The following is a 21341-nucleotide window of genomic DNA, read 5'->3' on the forward strand; positions in this document are numbered from 1 at the left end:
CATTGTTTTGATTGAGTGATTTTTTAATGAAATAGTATTTCATTTTGATGTGTTACATAAAATCAGTCATCTGGAGGAAATGTCAACATCAATTGTTACGTGAAAAAAAACAGCTCATTAACTTCGTATAATATGGGTCTATTAAAATCAAGTAATCAAATTCCAAAGACTAACATTGTTATTTCACTAAGTATTGTTTGTTTAAATCTTCCCATTGATGTTTTTAGGACTGCAACTGGTCAGTCTCTAATTGGCATATGTGCATACTGTGTGGATTGCCTCGATAAAGCCTTATTTCACAAGCATTGTATGCGAAGATGGATAGTGGCTAGCAGTGGAATCCAGGATGCGCGTTTCGTCCTATTCGGGACTTGTCAGCTGGATGTACCTGCAAATAGGACGAAACGCGCGTCCTGGATTCCACTGCTAGCAACTATCCTTCTTTGATTACAATTATTATTTCAGTTTATTAAAGTTCATTGTTGTCTAAAAACGAGTAACGAAACAACTTGTTGATATGGTAGGGAAATTTGACTGTGCTATTGACCATCAGTGACGTTTAAGTTAATCCTGAGAAGTTAACACTAATCACCAGCTAACTGAACTGTTCAAATAATAGAAGAAAGTACCTTTTAGACTTGAAATTTCAGATTTTATGACCAGTGGATGTATATATGGTGATAATAGTAATCATAAAATTTTAAAATGACGATGGTCCAATAGTGAAAATGTATTCTCCACATCAGTTAAAAATGAGCTCCCTTATTTCGTTGCCTATATGAGCATCGACCAGTTCACTTGTTCTTGTGGAACACGGTACATAGGCCGTAACCAGCGCTTACTTTGGACTCGGACACAAAAACCTGTTCCAATGTGGTTCCACAAAGGTGAGAAGAAAGCTGTTAGCAGTTTTATTCTTAAATATTTGATTGATTCTAATCACTCCACAAGTCCAAAAGTTGTTTTCAAGGTTTTTTTTACTGAGTTTGTCTAAATATACCAAGATTTCCTAGTATTAAACTCTTCAAAACACCGCTTATGAAATAAGTCTTAAAATTTGTGTACAAAAGTAGTACATCATAACGAGATATTTACTGTGGTTTTGAATTACTATTGTTGTCATCATTCATTAGTATTACTGTGATTTATTTTCATTTCATTGATTTTACACTAGAAAATGTTTTTCTTTTTATTACCATTTCTCATATCCCACCGTTGGATGCCGGCTCAGTGGTCTAGAGGCTAAGCACACGCGCGCGAGAGTGGGTTCGAATCTTGCGAGGCGAGATCGTGGATGTGCACTGCTGAAGAGTCCCACAATAAGACGAAACAGCTGCTCAGCGCTTCCAGGTTTTCCAAGGTGATCTAGCTTTAATTAACTCATGATCTCAACTATTGTAATTTCTCAGTATTCAAACAACCGAAAAGTTTTGTTACACATCATACAACAGAAAACAGTAATTTCCAAATGCAATGTCCAACAAACATGAAATCAACTATTTAGTAACAGAATTCTGATTATTTTGAGACGGTATTCTAAAAGTTTCCATCAACCTTAACCCTCTCCATAATCTGTTCTTATTTGTCTTCATTTATAATTGAAAGATAGTCACATAATAACACTCTTCACTTTTCTAACTAAGTACAATCCATATTGCTGGTCAAATAATAACCCATGAGAATTTTATGGTGTATATTTAATACATTTATGACTTATTCATTTAGAAGTTATAATTTCTGATAACAAACCAACGACCACACTGTATACTACGCTTTATTCACTGTAAGCATGAAATAGAGACTACTTTGCTGTGGGAGACATCAAACCAGATTCCAGTGGAGGAAGAAATTAGGAAGAAGCGCTGGAAGTGGATTGGACACACTTTGAGGAAATCACCCAATTGTGTCACAAGACAAGCCCTCACATGGAATCCTAAAGGCCAAAGAAGAGGAGGACCAAAGAATACAATACGCCGAGAAATAGAGACAGACATGAGAAGAATGAACAAAAGTTGGATAGAACTAATAAAGAAGGCCCCGTACAGAAGGGGTTGGAGAAAGCTGGCCGGCGGCTTATGCTCCATTGGGAGTAACAGGCGTAAGTAAGTAAGTAAGTCGGTAAGTAATTAAATACCCAATTGGTGCATCTAATGTTTTAAACCATCTTTCACATATCTCAGCTAGAATAACTGTTTAAAATAACTATCTCTTATAGCTACACATGATCAATGACAAGGATTGGTGTTTAATCATTGAATAACTGTAAAGAGATTAACTACATCAAAAACCTTTATTTTGGAAAAAAGAAACTATGTAACCCAAACTCTGTTTTCTTATTTTATAAACCTGGGAATAAAAGCTATCCCTCAACTAAAACGTCAATGTACAACGCCCATTGTATGTGTGTGTGTGTGTTGAGAGAAATACATTTTAAAACACACCTGTTGAATATTGAACATGTAAACTTAAAAACATCGATTCCATTAATGTATGTAATACATAAATGTATTGCGTTCCCCAGCTCAATGGAACTACAATTTCCATTTTGTTCTTATTTATCATAATGATGATACCCTGTTGACTATCTGAAATATTTTCTATTCATTTTGTGATTGATTTGTAATTGTCAATAAAAGTAGACAAATAAATAAATAATTTAACTCTTAAAACATATTCATCTTAATTAAAAAGGGTTACACATGAACTATGTGACATTGAATATTAAACAATTATCATTTCAGATGAACCTTAAAGTGACCTTATGAGTAATTTAACCGTTTTTGGATACTAGTGATGTATTTAGTACGTTGATAATAACTTATAGCATAGTCATAATGTTATCAATATAATTGTGTTTATGAAGTAGATAGTTTAAGCGTTTTGAATATATTGCTCAAATGGTTACTATAGTGATAACAAATTGAGGATAAATCTGTAAATCAAATCATTACTTTTATTAGTTGTCTGTTAGTAGTGATGTCATCCCGGTTTTTTTGATGATATATCTTTTAGGAGAATGACTCAAATATAATATTTTTGGAAATTCAATGAATTTTATTAGAAAATGCATTTATTTAAAGATCAATAATGGCTAGCAGCGGAATCCAGGACGCGCGTTTCGTCCTGTTTGGGACTCATAAGCTGGATGTACCTGAATCTTAGTGTTGATGCTCATTCTGGGACTCTAACTCAGTACCGTTCGCTTCAAACGCCATCACGCTATCCACTTAGCTTCTGAGTCCTGATAGCTACCTGCTAGTGCAAGGAGGTGAAGTTTACATTCACTTGGTTTTGTTTACTTGTATCTTCCCATTGTTATATAGGACTGCAATTGATCACTCTTTTGTAGGCATACGTGCACAAGCAGATGGCTATTAGGAATCAGTAGCTAAGTAGTTAACGCTATGTCATTTGAAGCGAACCGTACTGGGTTCGAGTCCCAGAGTTAACATCAACTCTGAGATGCAGGTACATCCAGCTGACGAGTCCTAAATAGGACGAAACGCACGTCCTGGAGTCCACTGCTAGTCATCAACCATCTTTACTTATAAAGCTTGCGACGTCAGATAATATCGAAGCAGTTCGCACAGGATGCACGTATGCCAACTGATCAATTGCAGTCCCCAATAACAATGGGAAGATACAAGTAAACAACACCAAGTGATTTTAAAGCATTTAATTGTTGGAAGATTATTCTATATACATTCTTACTGTTTAACTATTGAGTAATTAGATTGTGTATATCTATATTCATCTTATTATAAGCTTCATTTTGACCTATGGATTATTATTATACGAATTACTGTTCCTAAATTATACTCAGTTTATTGATTATTGTCTCCCACGTTCACAGCCACATTTGGCTTGATCTTGTACAAATATTATTTCCTATTTTATGGTGTGATGCGGTTTGTCTGTCTGGTATATAAACCGATTATGCTTGAAATAAATGATTCGCATAATAGAAGGTATCATTGGTGTTTTGGACTCAATTGAAGGGGCTAGACGGACAAGGGATCAATAAAGACGCTAGACTTCTCATTATTTTGGCACACTGATAAGACTGGAGAAGTCATATTTCGACTGGTGGATAAATCACGTGATAAAATTCCAGGCATAAAAATCATAACGAATTGGATACGGCCTTTTTTATTTTTTAAGTTCATAACACTCATATCTTGTTTACGATTGATGAAAGCGAGCCATCAATAACTGACAACATTTTTTGCTAAAAATTTCATTTCATTTATTTAAGTAAAAAGGAAATCTCTTGAAGACTGATTATTTCAGAAAACGTTTACACCACGGACTTCCATCAAATAAAACTTCACAACAATATTCATTTTAGACAATCCATATACATGGAATTCAGCTTATTTACTTCAACCATGGTATTTAAAAATCATTAAATCGAGTCACTTGAAGAATTACCACCTGGTACCATCAGTAATATCTATTTTATTCCCTACATAAGTGAAGTCTACCTGTCACACTTGATAAGAGACAGAGTTTTTTTTCGTGATTTTGTAACTAATTTCAATCATAACTTGAAATTTCGTAAAATTGATTACCTTGATAGTTCTAATAGTATCTTAGTTAATTTGAGGTATTAAACAGTGATTACGGTTACTGAATTCATTGACTTACAGCTGTTTTAAATATAAATATAACAGTATAAATTCATTTAGTATAGTTTGTTTGACTCTTCCCATCGATTTGTTAGGACTGCAATTGGTCAGTCTCTAATTGGCATATGTGCATACTGTGCGTGTTGCCTCGATATAGCCTTAATTCACAAGCATGGTAAGCAGAGATGGATAGTGGCTAGCAGTGGAATCCAGGATGCGCGCTTCGTCCTATTTGGGACTCGTCAGCTGGATGTACCTGCATCTCAGAGTTGATGCTTTTCTTCCAGAAAACATATGGACTACAGTATAAACAGTTAACTGATATCAACAGGCTATATCATCTATTAGTTGAACTGATGAAACAATCTGAAAACTCGTTTGATTTTAACATAATTAGCTGTAAAAATGTTTCCTGAATTTTACTCTGTCGATATGTGATCTATTCTACTTATGTCAACAGATATGGGTAGTATGTAACACCGATCGAAATTGAGACGTCGGGCGGAAGAAGGTTGGGAAGATTGAATAGAAGAGAATGGGAGCAGAGAGTAATTGGTATAAAAATGAAGGAACAATAAGGTCCGAGACAATTAATGAACATTTTGTAAATGAAGGATTGAACGTCTGATATTCACATCTTATCAAATAACTCTGTAATTGTGTATTAAGATTCATTTTGTCGTCCCCTACCTGTGTTTTCATTCATTAAAGATACCTTCGAAGAATCAAATAAACAAATACTTGATCCTTTGCTCAACAGACAGGGATGAGTATTGTTTATTCAGATATAGTCTCTTTTTCTAGACAAAAAACAGTTGTCTATCATTAGTACAACTGTTACTATTTATCTTTTCAATAAACATTTACAAATATACGTCTACTGTAATACCAATACACACATTTCCACACATCAATGTATTACTCAATTAGTGCAATACTATTTAAAGAAATAAAATCGAAAATGTGCTTTTCCTATCTATTTCGAATTCTCCTATTTCTTATGACGCCATTCACCTTTTCTTCTGCTTCGTATTTTGATTTAAAACAGACATAATTTTTACACTTAACATAACCGTGAAGAATATTTGATTTATTAGGTGAATCATTGGATTTTCCTACAGTTTCCTTCTTATTATTAAACAGTATATAGATATACATTGAAACATTTCACCGTCTGTCTGATATTATCTATCCTGTGGAAATGACTATGCGATACCATGCAGTACAAAGATATTTAATTGGAAACTGGACTAAATAACTTGAATCGATAGTAACTGCGAATGTTTTCCATAATACCTTTCTATCTTATTAGAAAAACTTCTGAAATATCAGAGGAACATATTTGGTCTGTGATAGACACAACTTATCACTAGGTGAAAATATAATAATCCCTACACACATTTAATCAAAAATACAATGATGTTGAAGACTGAAAGTCTTGCGTTCGATTCCAGATGGCGGAGTCTTAGATATGCTTTACTAAGGAGTCCTATACTAAGATGTTATAGCTATCCAATGCTTCCAGTTTTTCAATGGTTCTCTAATCTACATCAGTCCATGATATTAACTGGTAAATTTTTAAAAAATCTCTGCAAACTTCTCAAGTAATATATGCAGAAACATAAACATTTATCAAAATCGATAATGTACATTATCTCTTGCTTATATCTAGATTCGATACTTATTGAACTGTTATGGGATACACCCAGTTTTCTAATTACTAAGGTTACAATTAAACTGTATAATATGAACAGCTGTGAGTAAAACGGAAGTTAGACAACTATAAATGAAACATGTACAAGTGATAATATTAAAAATCCATTGTTCATTATTGTAATTATTATTATTGGTAGTAGTAATGATAGTAGTAGTGGTAGTAGTAGTAGCTGTATTATAGTGAATTATAACACGAATATAATAATGATTCATTTGAGAAATTACCTACAAGCTTACTTGGATAAAAAATAGTATTGTAGTCTAATTACATTGAAAATAGGTTATAATCGAACGAAGGTGACATACCAGAACTGGAAAGACTACATTTAGAAACAAGTAGTGAACATGAGTTAGAAACGAGTCGTGTTTATATAACAAAAATCATTACTTAATGTAGGCTCTAAAAAGCCTAATTATCTCAAGTATATATATATATATATATATATATATATATATATATAAAGACAACGAATTGCATGGGTATTAGGTCACTTTAATTTATTCTGGATGATAGTATTATTTTTCCTATTCAGATTCATTGCACTGGACAAAATAGACAGCGATTTCGTCTACCTATTTCAACTTAAAGACTATCAGTAGGGACAAATGTTATCACCAGTATCAATACACATGGACAAACATAGACAAGAATTCGACTGGATAAGCATCGACATTCTGAAATGTGGAAACTCTTAAATTCCCGAAGAATTTCTAAAAGTTTGATGTTCAGTTTGACTGGTAACTAATAGGGACATCAGCAAGGATCTATTATATCAACCCATTCAGAAGAATTCAATTATTTATGGAGTCCGACGACAACCGAGAAAGATAATCAATATAAATGCATAAGCAACCCAAGGTATTAAAGCTTAAGAAAACAATCAGTTACAAATAAAGCTTTTCGAATGAACTGGTCAAACTCTATAGAATAACTACTCAGCTCAGTTATACTGGAAGTGATAACTGATTATTTTGTGCAGAACGGAAGAAAAAGCTCTACAATTGAACCATCTAATTCAAAGAACACTTAATCACTAAAAACAAACGCCTGAACCTTGAATTATTTTCTATCTTGTGATCGTTATAATCTGGCTTATTTGGGTCAATAGTGATGGTATTACCAATACAAATAGACCAAAAGTTTCTGGACTGAATCTTGTTTGTACTAAAACTTTCATATTTGTAAGTAAGTTCAAAACTAGGACAGAATAATATGTTATCTAGTTAAAATCAACTTATGATAAATATCATCTTTCAATAAAATTGAAAGATATACTTGTTGGTAAAATGTGAGCATCATTTCAAATTATTTTGATATTGAAATCTTAAGTCATAGTTGGTATATGCACATCCTGTACAAATTGCCTCAATATAGCCATTATGTCAAATGTTTATACAGAATAAATAGGTTTTGATTAGTAGTGGAATCCAGGTCAAGCGTTTTGTTCTGTTTGAGACTCATCAGCTAAGTGTGAACTAAACCAATGCGTAAACCAATGAGTAAAAGTTAATATTCGTTACACAAGTGAGTAGTCACTTGAAATTAATAGCTCTGTGGATAGTGTGTTGGCGTTCTTAGTATGAGATACTAGATTCTAATCTCAGATTGAACGTCAACCGTTGGGTGCTGATGTGTATAACTGACTAGTCTCAAATAGATCGAAACGGGCATTATGGATTCCTTTATTAGTCACATCTCATCTTTTCTACATAAGTCTATGAATATTGTTGGACACAATATACTTTAATTGTTAATCAATCGATTTCTTGTAAATATACTAACATAAGTTCCTTCTATATCGTTTTTTTTAAAAGCGATCGAAATTTGTGTTGTGGTTTAATGTGGTGACAGTGGTTAATTGAACAATTCTTAAGAAAATAAAACTTTATTTTCTGTAAAATAACAAATAATTGAATGGATAAAAAAGGTTAAATCATCATCTACTAATCTACTGACTCGCTTTTATAATATTTAGTCATTATCCAAAAATGAATCGATATTGTGAATGCAGACAATTTCCAGCTATGCTAGGTAGTTGTAAGTAGTCGGTAGGAATCTCTGGACATGGGCTTCAAGCACTTGGTAATCATCAGTAAGCCATCCTCAAAATCTGTGTTATTCAAACACGTATCGCTTCGTTTCATAGTCGGCGATGTTGCTCCTGAGGTATTTTCTCTGTGACTGACGAGTCCCAGGAAGCATGATTTCCAGCTGTTTACCTTTAAACCTCTTTATATTTTTCTCATTTCTGTCTCCATTTCTCGGCGTAATGTGTTCTTTGGTCTTTCTCTTCTCCTTCGGCCTTCAGGATTCCATGTGAGGGCTTGTCTTGTGACGCAGTTGGGTGCTTTTCTCATTATGTGTCCAAATCGCTTCCAGCTCTTCTTGCTGATTTCTTCCTCCACTGGAATCTGGTTTGTTCTCTCCCACAGTAGAATGTTGATGATAGTTTCTGGCCAACGGATCCGAAGTATTTTACGTAGACAACTGTTAATAAACAGTCCTGAATTTTATCTACCTAGCTATAACTACTGTAAAAATTACTCAAATAATACCAGGGGTATTCAAAATGTCAGTGTATTGACTTTATTTTTCTCAGTTGTTACTCTTAATTTATTTCTTTCTTAAAGTCTATCATTCAACAACACTTATATGGATTTTATTGTCAATTATTGAAGGTTTTTTTTGTTTGTTTTTTCATTCGAATAATTTTCATTTGATTTTTTTTCTTTATGTCTATGGAAAATTGACTTCTCCAACATATAAACACTTGTCGAAAAACATACATACATACATACATACATACATACATACATACTTACATACATACATACAAACATGCAGACATACATGCATACATACACACATAGATAAACATACTCATGCTTATTATAAGCCATTTTATTGACCAATAAGATTCATGAAATAAGTGTGCTATGAAAAAACAACAGGTATATCATAGTATCTATGCGCATATATATAATAAAATTAATAATCATGTTTTTTTTCTTTGTTATTTCATTTATTTGTCTGAACAGAATCATCTTTACCTATTTATTATCTTCTTTTTCGCTCCTTCAAAATAATGATTATTTGTGATGATATATATATGTCAAAAGTGATGAATGAACTATAATGAAATCGATTCATAGTTGAGATGCCAACTTTGTAACTTATCCTTAGTGATAAACGATAAGAAACAAAAACCATAACTTATAAGTGAAAGAATTCTAATCGATGGGAAGATTCAAACAAACAATACTGAATGAATTTAAACTTCACCCCATCGCACAAGGAAGTGGCTATCAGGACTCAGTGGCCGAGTGGATAACGCGATGGCGTTTGAAGCGAGGGTACTGGGTTCGAGTCCCAGAGTGGACATCAACTCTGAGATGCAGGTACATCCAACTGACGAGTCCCAAATAGGACGAAACGCGCGTCCTGGATTCCACTACTAGCCACTATCCATCTCTGCTTACCATGCTTGTGAATTAAGGCTATATTGAGGCAATACGCACAGTATGCACATATGCCAATTAGAGACTGACCAATTGCAGTCCTAACAAATCGATGGGAAGAGTCAAACAAACAATACTGAATGAATTTATATTTTATTATTGTTTAGTTATTCTCTTGGAATTTCTTCTCGTTTGTAAATAAGCTTAGTAGTAGAAGTTTCAGTGAATTATATAGATATATACATAAGAGACAACTGTACTTAAGTATTGTGCTTTCCAAACAATCAATTTTTGTCTCATCTATAAAAATTTGTGTATCTGTATCTGTTTACAGATTTGTTTGATATGTTACTGTTTATCAATGGAAGTTAAGGTATGCTTTTAAAACACCCACATATTTGTAATCACATAAATTGAAGTCATTATAATAATAATAATAATAATAATTGTTTAGTTGCATTGAGCCTGAATAATCTTTCTACCTATCAACAATCTGTGTGTAAGTATGTATATGTATATTAAATATATATGTATGTGTGTGTAAGTGTATGTCTTTATAAATCTTTAAATGGTTACATATGTCTAACTAAAAATAATATTGAGTAATAAAAACAATGTACCCTTAAAAAAAAAAGAACACCTAAATGTTCTTTTTTTTCTCTCTCTTTTTAATTGTAAATTCTTGACAAAATGTACTCAATCATTATCTAAACCATTAGTTCAATTTGGTTTCTATAATACAGAAATTCATTACCATTCTACTGACCAATGTTCTATGATCTCTTTTTTACAGAGTATTAACCAATAATTACATAATAGAATTTACTATTTGTTTTCTCTTTTGAAGAAAAAAAAACATACTTTGAACCGATATTTAAATTAAAGAAAAATAAAGTAACATTCACTGACTTGTTCTTTTTTTACTCCCTTTTTCTCTCTCTCTCTTTCTCTGTTTCTCTTTTTTCAATGGGACAATGAGGAATTGTATTCGTGGATTATAAACAACAACAAAACAAATCACTGGATTACTGAAATACTACTATTATTGTCATTATTCTCATCCACAATTCATACCTATCATGACAAGAAGAATGTAGACCAAAATGTTTTAACATTTAACCAAAAGGGATACTTCACAATAATCATGACAAATCAGGGATCTATTATGTTTTATTCACCATATTCATTATTGACATTATCATCATATATGAGTATGATTAATGTGGTTATTACTATTATTATTATAATAAGTAGTACATATCATTCAACTATATCAGCTACATGGATTTGTTTAAGTCGTGAACAATTAATTGCATTATCAAATTCTAAAAATACATATCATTTTGAAGCAGAAATAATACAATTAGATAAACCATTAGAATTCATAAAACATACTACTGATAATAATATTGATAAAAGCGGTATAAATGCATTTGTTAAAATAACTAAAATTTTAAAACAACCACAAATAGGAAAATTTTCTAATCTATTACAAATGAATGAATTAGTTCATGTGAATCAAATTAAATCAAGAGATGATTTACAAGATATGATGGTTAGAAATGTACCAGGTAACAGGAATTCTGATGATGATGATAATGATAATGAACAATGTTTACCAAAATTAGAAAGGGGAGAAACTTATGAATGGATTACATATGCTTTAGATAATACAAATATATTACATAATAATGAACAAAAACAATTGATTTTAATGCCTGGTGGTATATTTCCATTGTTATCACATCAATCATTGATACAATTGAAATCAAGTAATAATAATAATAATTTAAAAAATGGTAAGTGATTCATCTTTTTTGATGGTGTAGAATTGAGATCTTACGAATGATTCAAAGATAGGGTAACTTAATATATATATATATATATATATATTACTTACGCCTGTTACTCCTCGTGGTGGAGCATAGGCCGCACACCAGTATCCTCCACCCAACCCTGTCCTGGGCGATATTTTTCAGTTATTTCCAGTTAACATTCATCCTTTTCATATCTGCTTCAATTTCCCAGAGTAATGTGTTCTTTGGCCTTCCTCTTTTCCGCTTCCCTTCACCATTCCAAGTTAGAGATTGTCTGGTGATGCAGTTTGGTGATTTCCTTAATGTATGTTCTATCCACTTCCAACGTCTTTTCTTAATTTCCTCTTCAGCTTGAAGCTGGTTTGTTCTCTCCCATAAAACGCTGTTGCTGATAGTATCCGGCCAGTGAATGTTGAGTATTTTGCGTAAACAACTGTTCATAAATACTTGTACCTTCTTGACAATGGATGTAGTAATTCTTCATGTTTCAGCCCCGTACAGTAGGACTGTCTTGACGTTCTTATTGGAGATTCTGTCTCATATATATATATATATAAACTTTCGTCTAACTTTGAACGAACAGTTTCACTGTAGTTGGGCATCGACTGAACGTAAGACTTTAAGTAGGAAAATAATATATACATATTTGTGAAATCTGAGCAATTAAATTCTCAATGAATCTAACATATATCCAGGCAATGTGTTATCTTAACACAATTTTCTTTACACATGCGATATCTTATATGTACTATAACAAATTTTTACTTCCAACATAGCCAATATGGTTGGATGATGTGTTTAGTACGCAATTAACCAGAGAACCATGTATCTATTTATATTCGAAAACTTTGATGTTTGATTATATTATCTGGAAAAAGTTTGAACTAGATCACCAGGTAAAACGTTGGATTTACTTAAAATTCAATCGTTGATATTTTACAAATATATATTTCCTACGTAATTAATAACTTAACCTTGTTACAGTCCCCTCAAATACTACTAGACTGTATAGATTAGAATAACAGCGGCAACCAAGTTTCTTCCTTTACTGGTTGTAGATAATTTTTATGTCCTTAGCTATACGATTATCGCGAAATACAATTGCCAGTTTAGATGCTCTGACTTATACGACCGAACTAATGACGCATACACCAGTAGAGGCGGCCTACAGTTTTTATTGGTCCTTTTTCCGCCGAACCATGTCTGTTAAGTCCAGAACGCCAGTCTCAGCCTCTGGGATACCAATCATATATTTCAAACATACTGGTTCTATATACAAATAAATCAGACTATATCACCCATAAAATAGAAAATAACATTTGTACAAGATCAAGCCAAAAATATCTGTCATTGTGAGAAACGGTGACTAATAGATTGAGAATAACTTGAGAATAATAAATCATATAAAACTAACCAGTAGGCTTAATAAAAGCTTATAATGAAAGGAATTTGAATATACATATAATATAGTTACTTGATAGTCATACAACAAGAATACTCGTATAATATTAGTCTATAAATAATTACTACACGTGACAATTCATTTATTCTCAACCGTATTTAACAATAATATCTAAGCATTATAAGCAAAGATGGATAGTGGCTAACAGTTGAATCCAGGACACGCGTTTCGTCCTATTTGGGACTCGTCAGCTGAATGTACCTGCATATCAGAGTTGATGTTCACTCTGGAACTCGAATCCAGTACCGTTCGCTTCAAACGCTATCACGTTATCCACTTAGCTACTGAGTCCTGATAGCCACTTGTGTTGTGCAATAGGGTGATGTTGAAATTAACTTAGTATTGTTTTATTAGAATCTTCCCATTGATGTTTAGGACTGCAACTGGTCAGTCTTTTATTGGCATATGTGCATGCTGTACGTATTGCCTCAATATAGCCTTAATTCACAAGCATTAGTGTAACTCTACATTAAACATAGATTCAACACAAATTTCTGTCTAATCATTATATATGTATGTATGTATTATTAGAATGTACTTTACATAACATTAAAGTAATCCTGTACATCAATCAATCAATTGATAAGTCAGTTTCTACCCATAATCTTTTTATCTGAATACAATTTGTTTAAAATAAACTAGTTCAACAAATCAAAAAGTACGTTGAATAACAGAGATGTTGATTTCTTGAACATCCATACTATTACCTTAAATATGACCATTTACTATTTTGGAACAAACTATTCACTAGTCTTTGTGTAAAAGAAATACCCCTTTTTTTAATCAAAAAAACATTTGTCTGTTTTAGTAGACAGGCATCAGAGATAAACAGAATTTCATTTCTATATAAGAGATATTTTTCGGGGGCGTAGATTTCAATAGTTACATCCATCAGCTGATGTACTATTGAATATGAATTGAAGTAACTAATGAATTAAATAAAGTTTAAACTATGAAATATAACTTTCAAAGTAAGCAATCATAAAGTATCATGTTTTCTATGAAACATAAACGGATCTGATTTCAGGTCCTTATTAGAGTCATAAGTGTACATTGGTTTGAAAGGAAAAAGAAACATATTCCATGCTTATCAATAATTTTTCAGTTATTTCATTAACATCATGAACCAGTGAATGTTAGATCACCATTAAAAACCTAGAAGCACTGGATAACCATTTCATTCTAGTATAAGACTCCTCAAAATTATGCATCTACAATCCCGTTTCCTAGGCTCGAATCCAAGAACTTCGGTTCAATCTGAATGCGAAGTGATGAAAAATAACTTTAGAGATATTCATGCTATTTGTGAACATAATTCGATTAATCAAAGATGGATAGTGGCTAGCAGTGGTATCCAGGATGCACATTTCATCCTATTTGGGACTCGTCAACTGTATGTACCTGCAACTCAGAGTTGATGTTTACTCTAGAACTCAAACCCAGTGAATTTATAATTCGATTAAGATTAACCGTAAACAATCAATCTATCAGAATGTCTGCCTTGAAAAAATATGAAATAATTCACAAGTATAGTCGCGAATCAATTGAAATTAAGTATTTTATACTTCTCCATTGATTTTCCAACATTAAACATACATAAATACTAAAAGGCTAGAGTTCAAAATGATTTGATTTTTATGGTTGAATATATTTTTATTCAGATATGTTCCAAAAAGAATAAACAATCAAAAGGATCAAAGGAAATGTAAATTTACGTAAAGTTTATTTTTATTATTTATTGGAAGACTTTTATTTGTCTGATAATTAGAAGTGATCAGTAGGAAATCTTGAATCCAGGTGTCATGCTAGCTTGCAATCACCAACAAGGATCATGTACAACCTTTAAAGGACTAACACTCCATCTGAGATTTAAATTAAAGTTATACGACTTACATTTTTCTTATTGTTGATATTTATGGGTAAATTTGATTATCCCATTTGTTTTCGGTTTACAGCATAGTTTGTGAATCAATCAATACCGAAAATTAGTTATATTCATACATACCACTTATGTGTATCCGTATAAGTGATGGTACACACAACAGTGGTAGCAGCCTATGTCATATTGAATAGATCATAGTTTTAATTGTTCTCCTTAGTCCATATTATGCATACTAGTCTTTATGCTAAAAGGCCTATTATCATGATGCACTTTGTTCCATATAAAGTGTTTGTAAGAAGCTGGAGAGAAGCTACAGATTTAAGACTAGTGCTGGTTGTAACTAATCAAGAAAGTTTAATGTTGACCGATGTTTTTATAGTAATCAAATGTACTTCGTCCAGATAAGTTACTTTGAGAGGTGTTTAAAGCATGAACAAGAATCAGCAGTACTAGTATAGTTGAATTATCTAGTTTCTCCTTAGTAAATAATGACATACTTTTCTTTTGAAATGGTGGACCTTGTCCGACTGGTCAAGTTTTACATAGCCTACATCCATATCTTCATCCCAACGTCTTTCATCTGCCTAATTTAATTAGATCATGTGATTTCGAAAAGGGAGAAAGAAATAGTCAGAAGTAACTTTATAAAAACGATGAGGAAACAAAAGTACCACAAGGAACATCTACTTAGGTAACCTGGAATTGACTGATATATCTTTGTAATCCAGTTGTTGAATTCGTAATTTAAAAATTACCTTTGTCTACTCTTACCTTCTGTTTCTAGTCTGGTTGACCTTTTATTTTTATATATAAATGTTCTAAAACAGTTTATTATGTGTGATCATATTGTTTGGAATGTATTGAGCTAATATATCACATTGTTCTGATAATCTTAATCTTCTTATAACACTATTCAAATATAATAATAACTATTATTATTGCATAATTATCATAATGTAATGAACAAGAACACAGGTGGAAGGGGGTAGATAATTTTATTTGAATATAAAATTACAGAGTTATTTGGTAAAATGTGAATACTAGACGTTCAATACAACATTTGGAGAATGTTCATCAATTGTCTTAGACTTTATTGTTCCTTCATTTCCATACCAATTACTTTCTAGTCCCATTCTCTTCTATTCAATATTCCAAACCTTCTGCTGCCAGGCATTCCACTTTTGATTAGTACTACATACCACCTATATCTGTCAACATAATTAGTATACACTACAATAGTACATTTAACCAATATTTACATCTATGTCGTTTTCGTACTATATTAAATGAATGAAGTCACCAGAGTTGTTTGCTAAAAAGGACGTTACCATAGTGACTAGAATAACATATATTGTAGTCTTATAAATCTTGAAGCGTTTATCATAAAATAACTATGGTTTTCTTACGTTTGCAATTGTCTGAATATATATATATATATATATATATATATATATATATATATATGTTTGCAGGAAAGTATTAGGTTTATGAATTTTTGATAAACTTATGTAGGCCAGTCCCCAAAGTTATGCCGATAAGTCAGACCTATTAAATAAGTTTATCATTACATCATGATATAGTGTACTGGAAATGTCTAAAAACCAGTTATCTATGATATTTTTCAGATAACATATTGAGTAGTTGTCCTAATTAAGAGAATACCTATAAAATAATTAATCAATTAAGTAATTAGAATAAATGGATTCATATATTGGCATGAGAATTACTTATCCAACAATAGATTGTAAGATCAATTATTGTTTAAGTAATAATTATGTTCTTATATTATTAAATCAAAGAAAAGCTTTAAATCATACTACTAACAATACTACTCATTCAACACAATTCAAAGTATTCTTATATTTTAATTGAAATCATGAACTGATCGATGTTAGGCCACGATTGAAAACCTGGATGCAGTGGATGATCATTCTGTCCTAGTATGGGACTCCTCAGTAGTAGGCATCCATGATACCACATGTAGGATCCGAACTCGGGATCATCGGTCTGGCACACCAACTCTTAGCCTCTAGAACACTGATCCGGCATCCAACGGTATTAATGTCTAAATTCAACTAGTCCACATTATAGTGCGACTATCCTCCATTGTTTTCTGTCAGTAACTACGTCACATCAGACACAGTTGAACTCCAACAATCACAGCCACAAGCCTATACCGGTATTTTTATATGATATTGCTGTTTGAATTAGAGCTATTTAATAATCTACTAAGATTTTAAAACATTTCATTCATTCTGTTAATTTTAACTTTATACTAAACACGTAACTTGATTATCATAATTCCTCATTTGTTAAGAAACAACGAATAAACAAACTTTATTCATTCCTGTCTGTTTGATTTTTAGTTTTACCTTCATTAAATCAGTTACGAAAAAAAGTTATTTACAAATAAATACTTCAAAATGTAACCATGAGCTCCTAGTAACTTGTTAAGAAGCTTTGAAATATAATGATGATGTACCTGTAATCTTGAGGGGAAATTAATGCTCCCTAGGGGATCTAATCCAATGTTACCTGAGTTTCACAAACTAGTAGCCATATTGGAAATTGGTCGATAGAATTCGGTAAAACACTGAGAAAAACTTGACATACATGACCTCGGTCACTACTCAATGATCAGTGAAATTCACTTACTATTGTTTGTTTAAATCTTCCCATTGATGTTTTTAGGACTGCAACTGGTCAGTCTCTAATTGGCATATGTGCATACTGTGCGTGTTGCCTCGATATAGTCTAAATTCACAAGCATGGTAAGCAAAGATGGATAGTGTCTAGCAGTGAAATCAAGGACGCTTGTTTCGTCCTATTTTGGGCTCGTCAGTTGGATGTACCTGCATCTCAGAATTGATATTCATTCTCGGACTTGAACCCAGTACTGTTCGCTTCAAACGCCATCGCGTTATCCACTCAGTTACTGAGTGCTAATAGCCAATTCCTTGTGCAATGGGGTGAAGTTTTAAATTCACTTGGTATTGTTTGTTTGAATCTTCCCATTGGTACATCCAGCTGACGAGTCCAAAATAGGACGAAACGCGCGTTCTTGATTTTACTGCTAGCCACTATCCATCTTTGCTTACAATGATCAGTGAGTTATAAATAATGATCATTATTTTGTTAAGCTTTCTATATTGTTGCTACAGTTCATTAGGAGTAGAATTAGTGAAAATATAATATTTAATTTGCTTTGATTTAAATTATAATGTAGCAATCAACAAACAACTGTAACCGTACTTTCTGTTCGTAAATGTTAATTTTGACTATAATTATATTTAGCACAACATACATACTTTCATTGCAATATGGTAAATTTCATAACTTTTGCGAATTACCATGGTTAACTAATGTTTAATGATTAAATTTTATTTTGACTGTAATGAATGCTGGTCAATTCAGAACGTAAGGAAGTTGACCGACAAATTTTTAGTCAAATATCTTCTATCGTAATAACATTTTATTGATTCAGTAATGTTACTTCAAAATAAAAATGATCATTATTCCGGTTTGTTGTTAAGTAGGCCACTAAAAAGACATCTAAACACATTGTTTCATCTGTAGAACCAAAGAGTCATCGATTTGCATTTTGTTAAATGAAATACAATGTAAGTAATTAACTAATGTGAAATCAGTTATAAAATGAAGATCACTTTAAATAGTAGACGAAAAATATTTACTACTGAAGAATCAAATGATAAGACTTTGAACTTGAGTAAGTATGAGAATGTATACTAAGTTGGTTACGGATATATGTAATATAGATGTTCTATGTACAGACTAGGTATATTTGTACATTCATACCTGTAGCTTTCATTGATGTTCTAGTTATAGAAACACTAAACGATGAAATGTTTTCTGTAATTCTCAAGTCGAAATAGTAGGCAGAAATGAGCTGTGTCTAGTGGTGTAATCTAGGATATAGGTTTTGTCCCATTACGGACTCGTCAGCTGTGTGTCGCAGAGTTATTGTTCATTCCAGTGCTCGAACACGGTACCGTTGGTCGAGATACAAACAAATTCGTTTTATTTAATTAATGTTACAAATAGAACCGATTGCATTTTCAGTGTATCATTTCTTAGAAAATACTTTTCTAATCTTTAATGTCTAGTAAGAAATGCTACAGAATTGAAAGTTTTGAAAATAATTTAAATTTTATAAAAGTTGATTTAAAATATATTGTATAGTTGAGATCATGAGTCAATTGAAGCCAGACCACCATGGAAAACTTGGAAACACTGGACGGCCGTTTCGTTCTATTATGGGACTCCTCAGCAGTGCGCATCCACGATCCCGCACTCGTGAGATTCGAACCCAGGACCTACCAGTCTCGCGCCAGAAAACCTAACCGATGGACCACTGAGCTGGCCGGCATCCAACGGTGCTAATGTCTGACCTCAACCAATCCACGAAATTGCGTGACCATCTTCCATTGTACTGAGGTAGATAATTGTCTCTACCTGACATGGGTTAGCTCCACTGGTCACGAATTCTCACTAGAACTCCAGGAATTACCTCATGGAGCCAGTCACTAGTGAGCATATGATCAATATCACAAAGGGGTTTTGTGGAGATTTGGTTTTATTAAATAAATCACCTACGTTTATTGTTTCATATTCGTGGTTAGGATAAAAATGTGTCACACATAAAACTAGTGCAAATAAGATGTTCTGTTTGAGTATCTTGGCTACCTATTCCTGACCTCTAGATATTTCAACAAGTTATCTGTTTTTGCTTATTTTAACACATCATGTTTAATAATCTCATAATCTATTCAAGTGCGTTTATGAAAAGTTTACAACCTTTCACTGTGCAAGTTACAAAAGAGCCCATTTAGAGACCTTGTGGTTGCTGATAATATGCAGTGAAAAGAATATACATTATTGAGATGTTGATTCCTGGACTTCAAATTTATAACTGACCATCACTCAATATTTATCGTCATGGTCGACCAAAAAGTAGAAAACGGAAACCTGTTGAAATACTTTTCTCTGAGAATTGCATATTGTATCAAAAATTTAGTATTGAACAAAGCTACTAATAATAATATAAGAATAATTTTGATTCAGATAAAAATGTGTTGATATTTCGAACTATCAAACATTCAATTTTGTATAGTTGTGATCATGAGTCAATTGAAGCTAGACCACCATGGAAAACCTGTAAGCACTTGACAGCCGTTTGACAAGCAAAATTATGACATAAACTTAAAAGATTACACGTAAAGATGAAAGAAACTTTAGGTATCCTTTAGTGTTTCTTTATAATCTTCATTAATAAATGATGAAATATCTCTAAATGAACATTTAGCTTCATTCGTAAAATCATCACTAGTATATAAACTATATGTATTATATAATTCGTAAGAAAAACAACTTTTATTTCCGATTCGTTTATGTAAGATCCGACCTTGACATCACATTTATTTCCCTATATTTGTCATCTGTAATTAAAGCATTATAATAAAGTAGAAAAGATTTCTAGCTCAAGTGGATGATTTCGATGTAGGTTTCATCTCTGAGCTGGAAGGACGATGAAAACTCCACGACCAAACCATCCAGCTCAGAGAACAAACCTAAATCAAAAAATAAAGTAGACTCAATCATCACTTCGCTATATATATATATATATATATATATATATACATATATATACCTGATTCTTATTTATATTAGAGGATCATAGAATAGATTATTACTACTTAAAATGTTGTTCTGTTGAATGGGCCAAGAAAACATTTTCATCATTCTGTTTTTTTACTTAACATTTCATAATTGTTCGTTATCATAGCTATGATATTCGACTATGCCAGAAATATAATAAAAGCTAAAATATACTCTGATCATATGATCTATATCTATTCAATATACTGTTAGTGTAATTGAACACTTAAATAATAAATTTATCCGTATAGTGCTGATGATTCTTATATATATATAATACTTCCTAAAATAACACATGATCTATATTCGGCTAAACTTATACTGTTGTACATTCTTGTTATAATGTAGAAATCATTTATTCAATCTTCAATAACACATATTCTGAATTTATCTATGCATAATTCATAGAAATAGTGAGTAGATCTGTAGTGAATGAGAACACTATTGGGGACAGTCGAATGTATTTGAGCACAAAATTACACAATATCTCAGTAAAATATGAGAACCATATAGTTAATATCAGAAGGGTTTTGGTGGAGATTTCAGTATTTTCATAGTTAAGATCGTGAGTCAATTGAAGCTAGACCACCATGGAAAACCTGGAAACACTGGACGGCCGTCTCGTCCTACTGTGGGACCCCTCAGCGAGGCGAGATCGTGGATGCGCACTGCTGAGGAGTCCCATAATAGGACGAAACGGC

The 21341-nt window shown here is 32.3% G+C and overlaps 1 protein-coding gene and 1 non-coding gene across 2 annotated transcripts in view; both read left to right on the forward strand.

The window, feature by feature from the left end:
* Positions 1 to 8333: 8333 nt before the first annotated feature.
* Positions 8334 to 21341, forward strand: part of Smp_155050 (agrin, putative) — a gene marked incomplete at both ends in the record, with an annotated part of 123646 nt that continues 110638 nt past the window's right edge. Inside the window, 2 exons of the mRNA XM_018790577.1 lie at positions 8334 to 8382; positions 11081 to 11602. Coding sequence (XP_018646205.1) covers positions 8334 to 8382; positions 11081 to 11602 — 571 coding nt within the window. The remainder of the gene's footprint in view (positions 8383 to 11080; positions 11603 to 21341) is intronic.
* On the forward strand, positions 9656 to 9726 carry Smp_tRNA_01862_Pseudo_TTG.1.1. Its single transcript has one exon. It is a non-coding gene (tRNA).

Source organism: Schistosoma mansoni, assembly GCF_000237925.1.
Source record: "Schistosoma mansoni, WGS project CABG00000000 data, supercontig 0062, strain Puerto Rico, whole genome shotgun sequence".
NCBI lineage: Eukaryota > Metazoa > Platyhelminthes > Trematoda > Strigeidida > Schistosomatidae > Schistosoma > Schistosoma mansoni.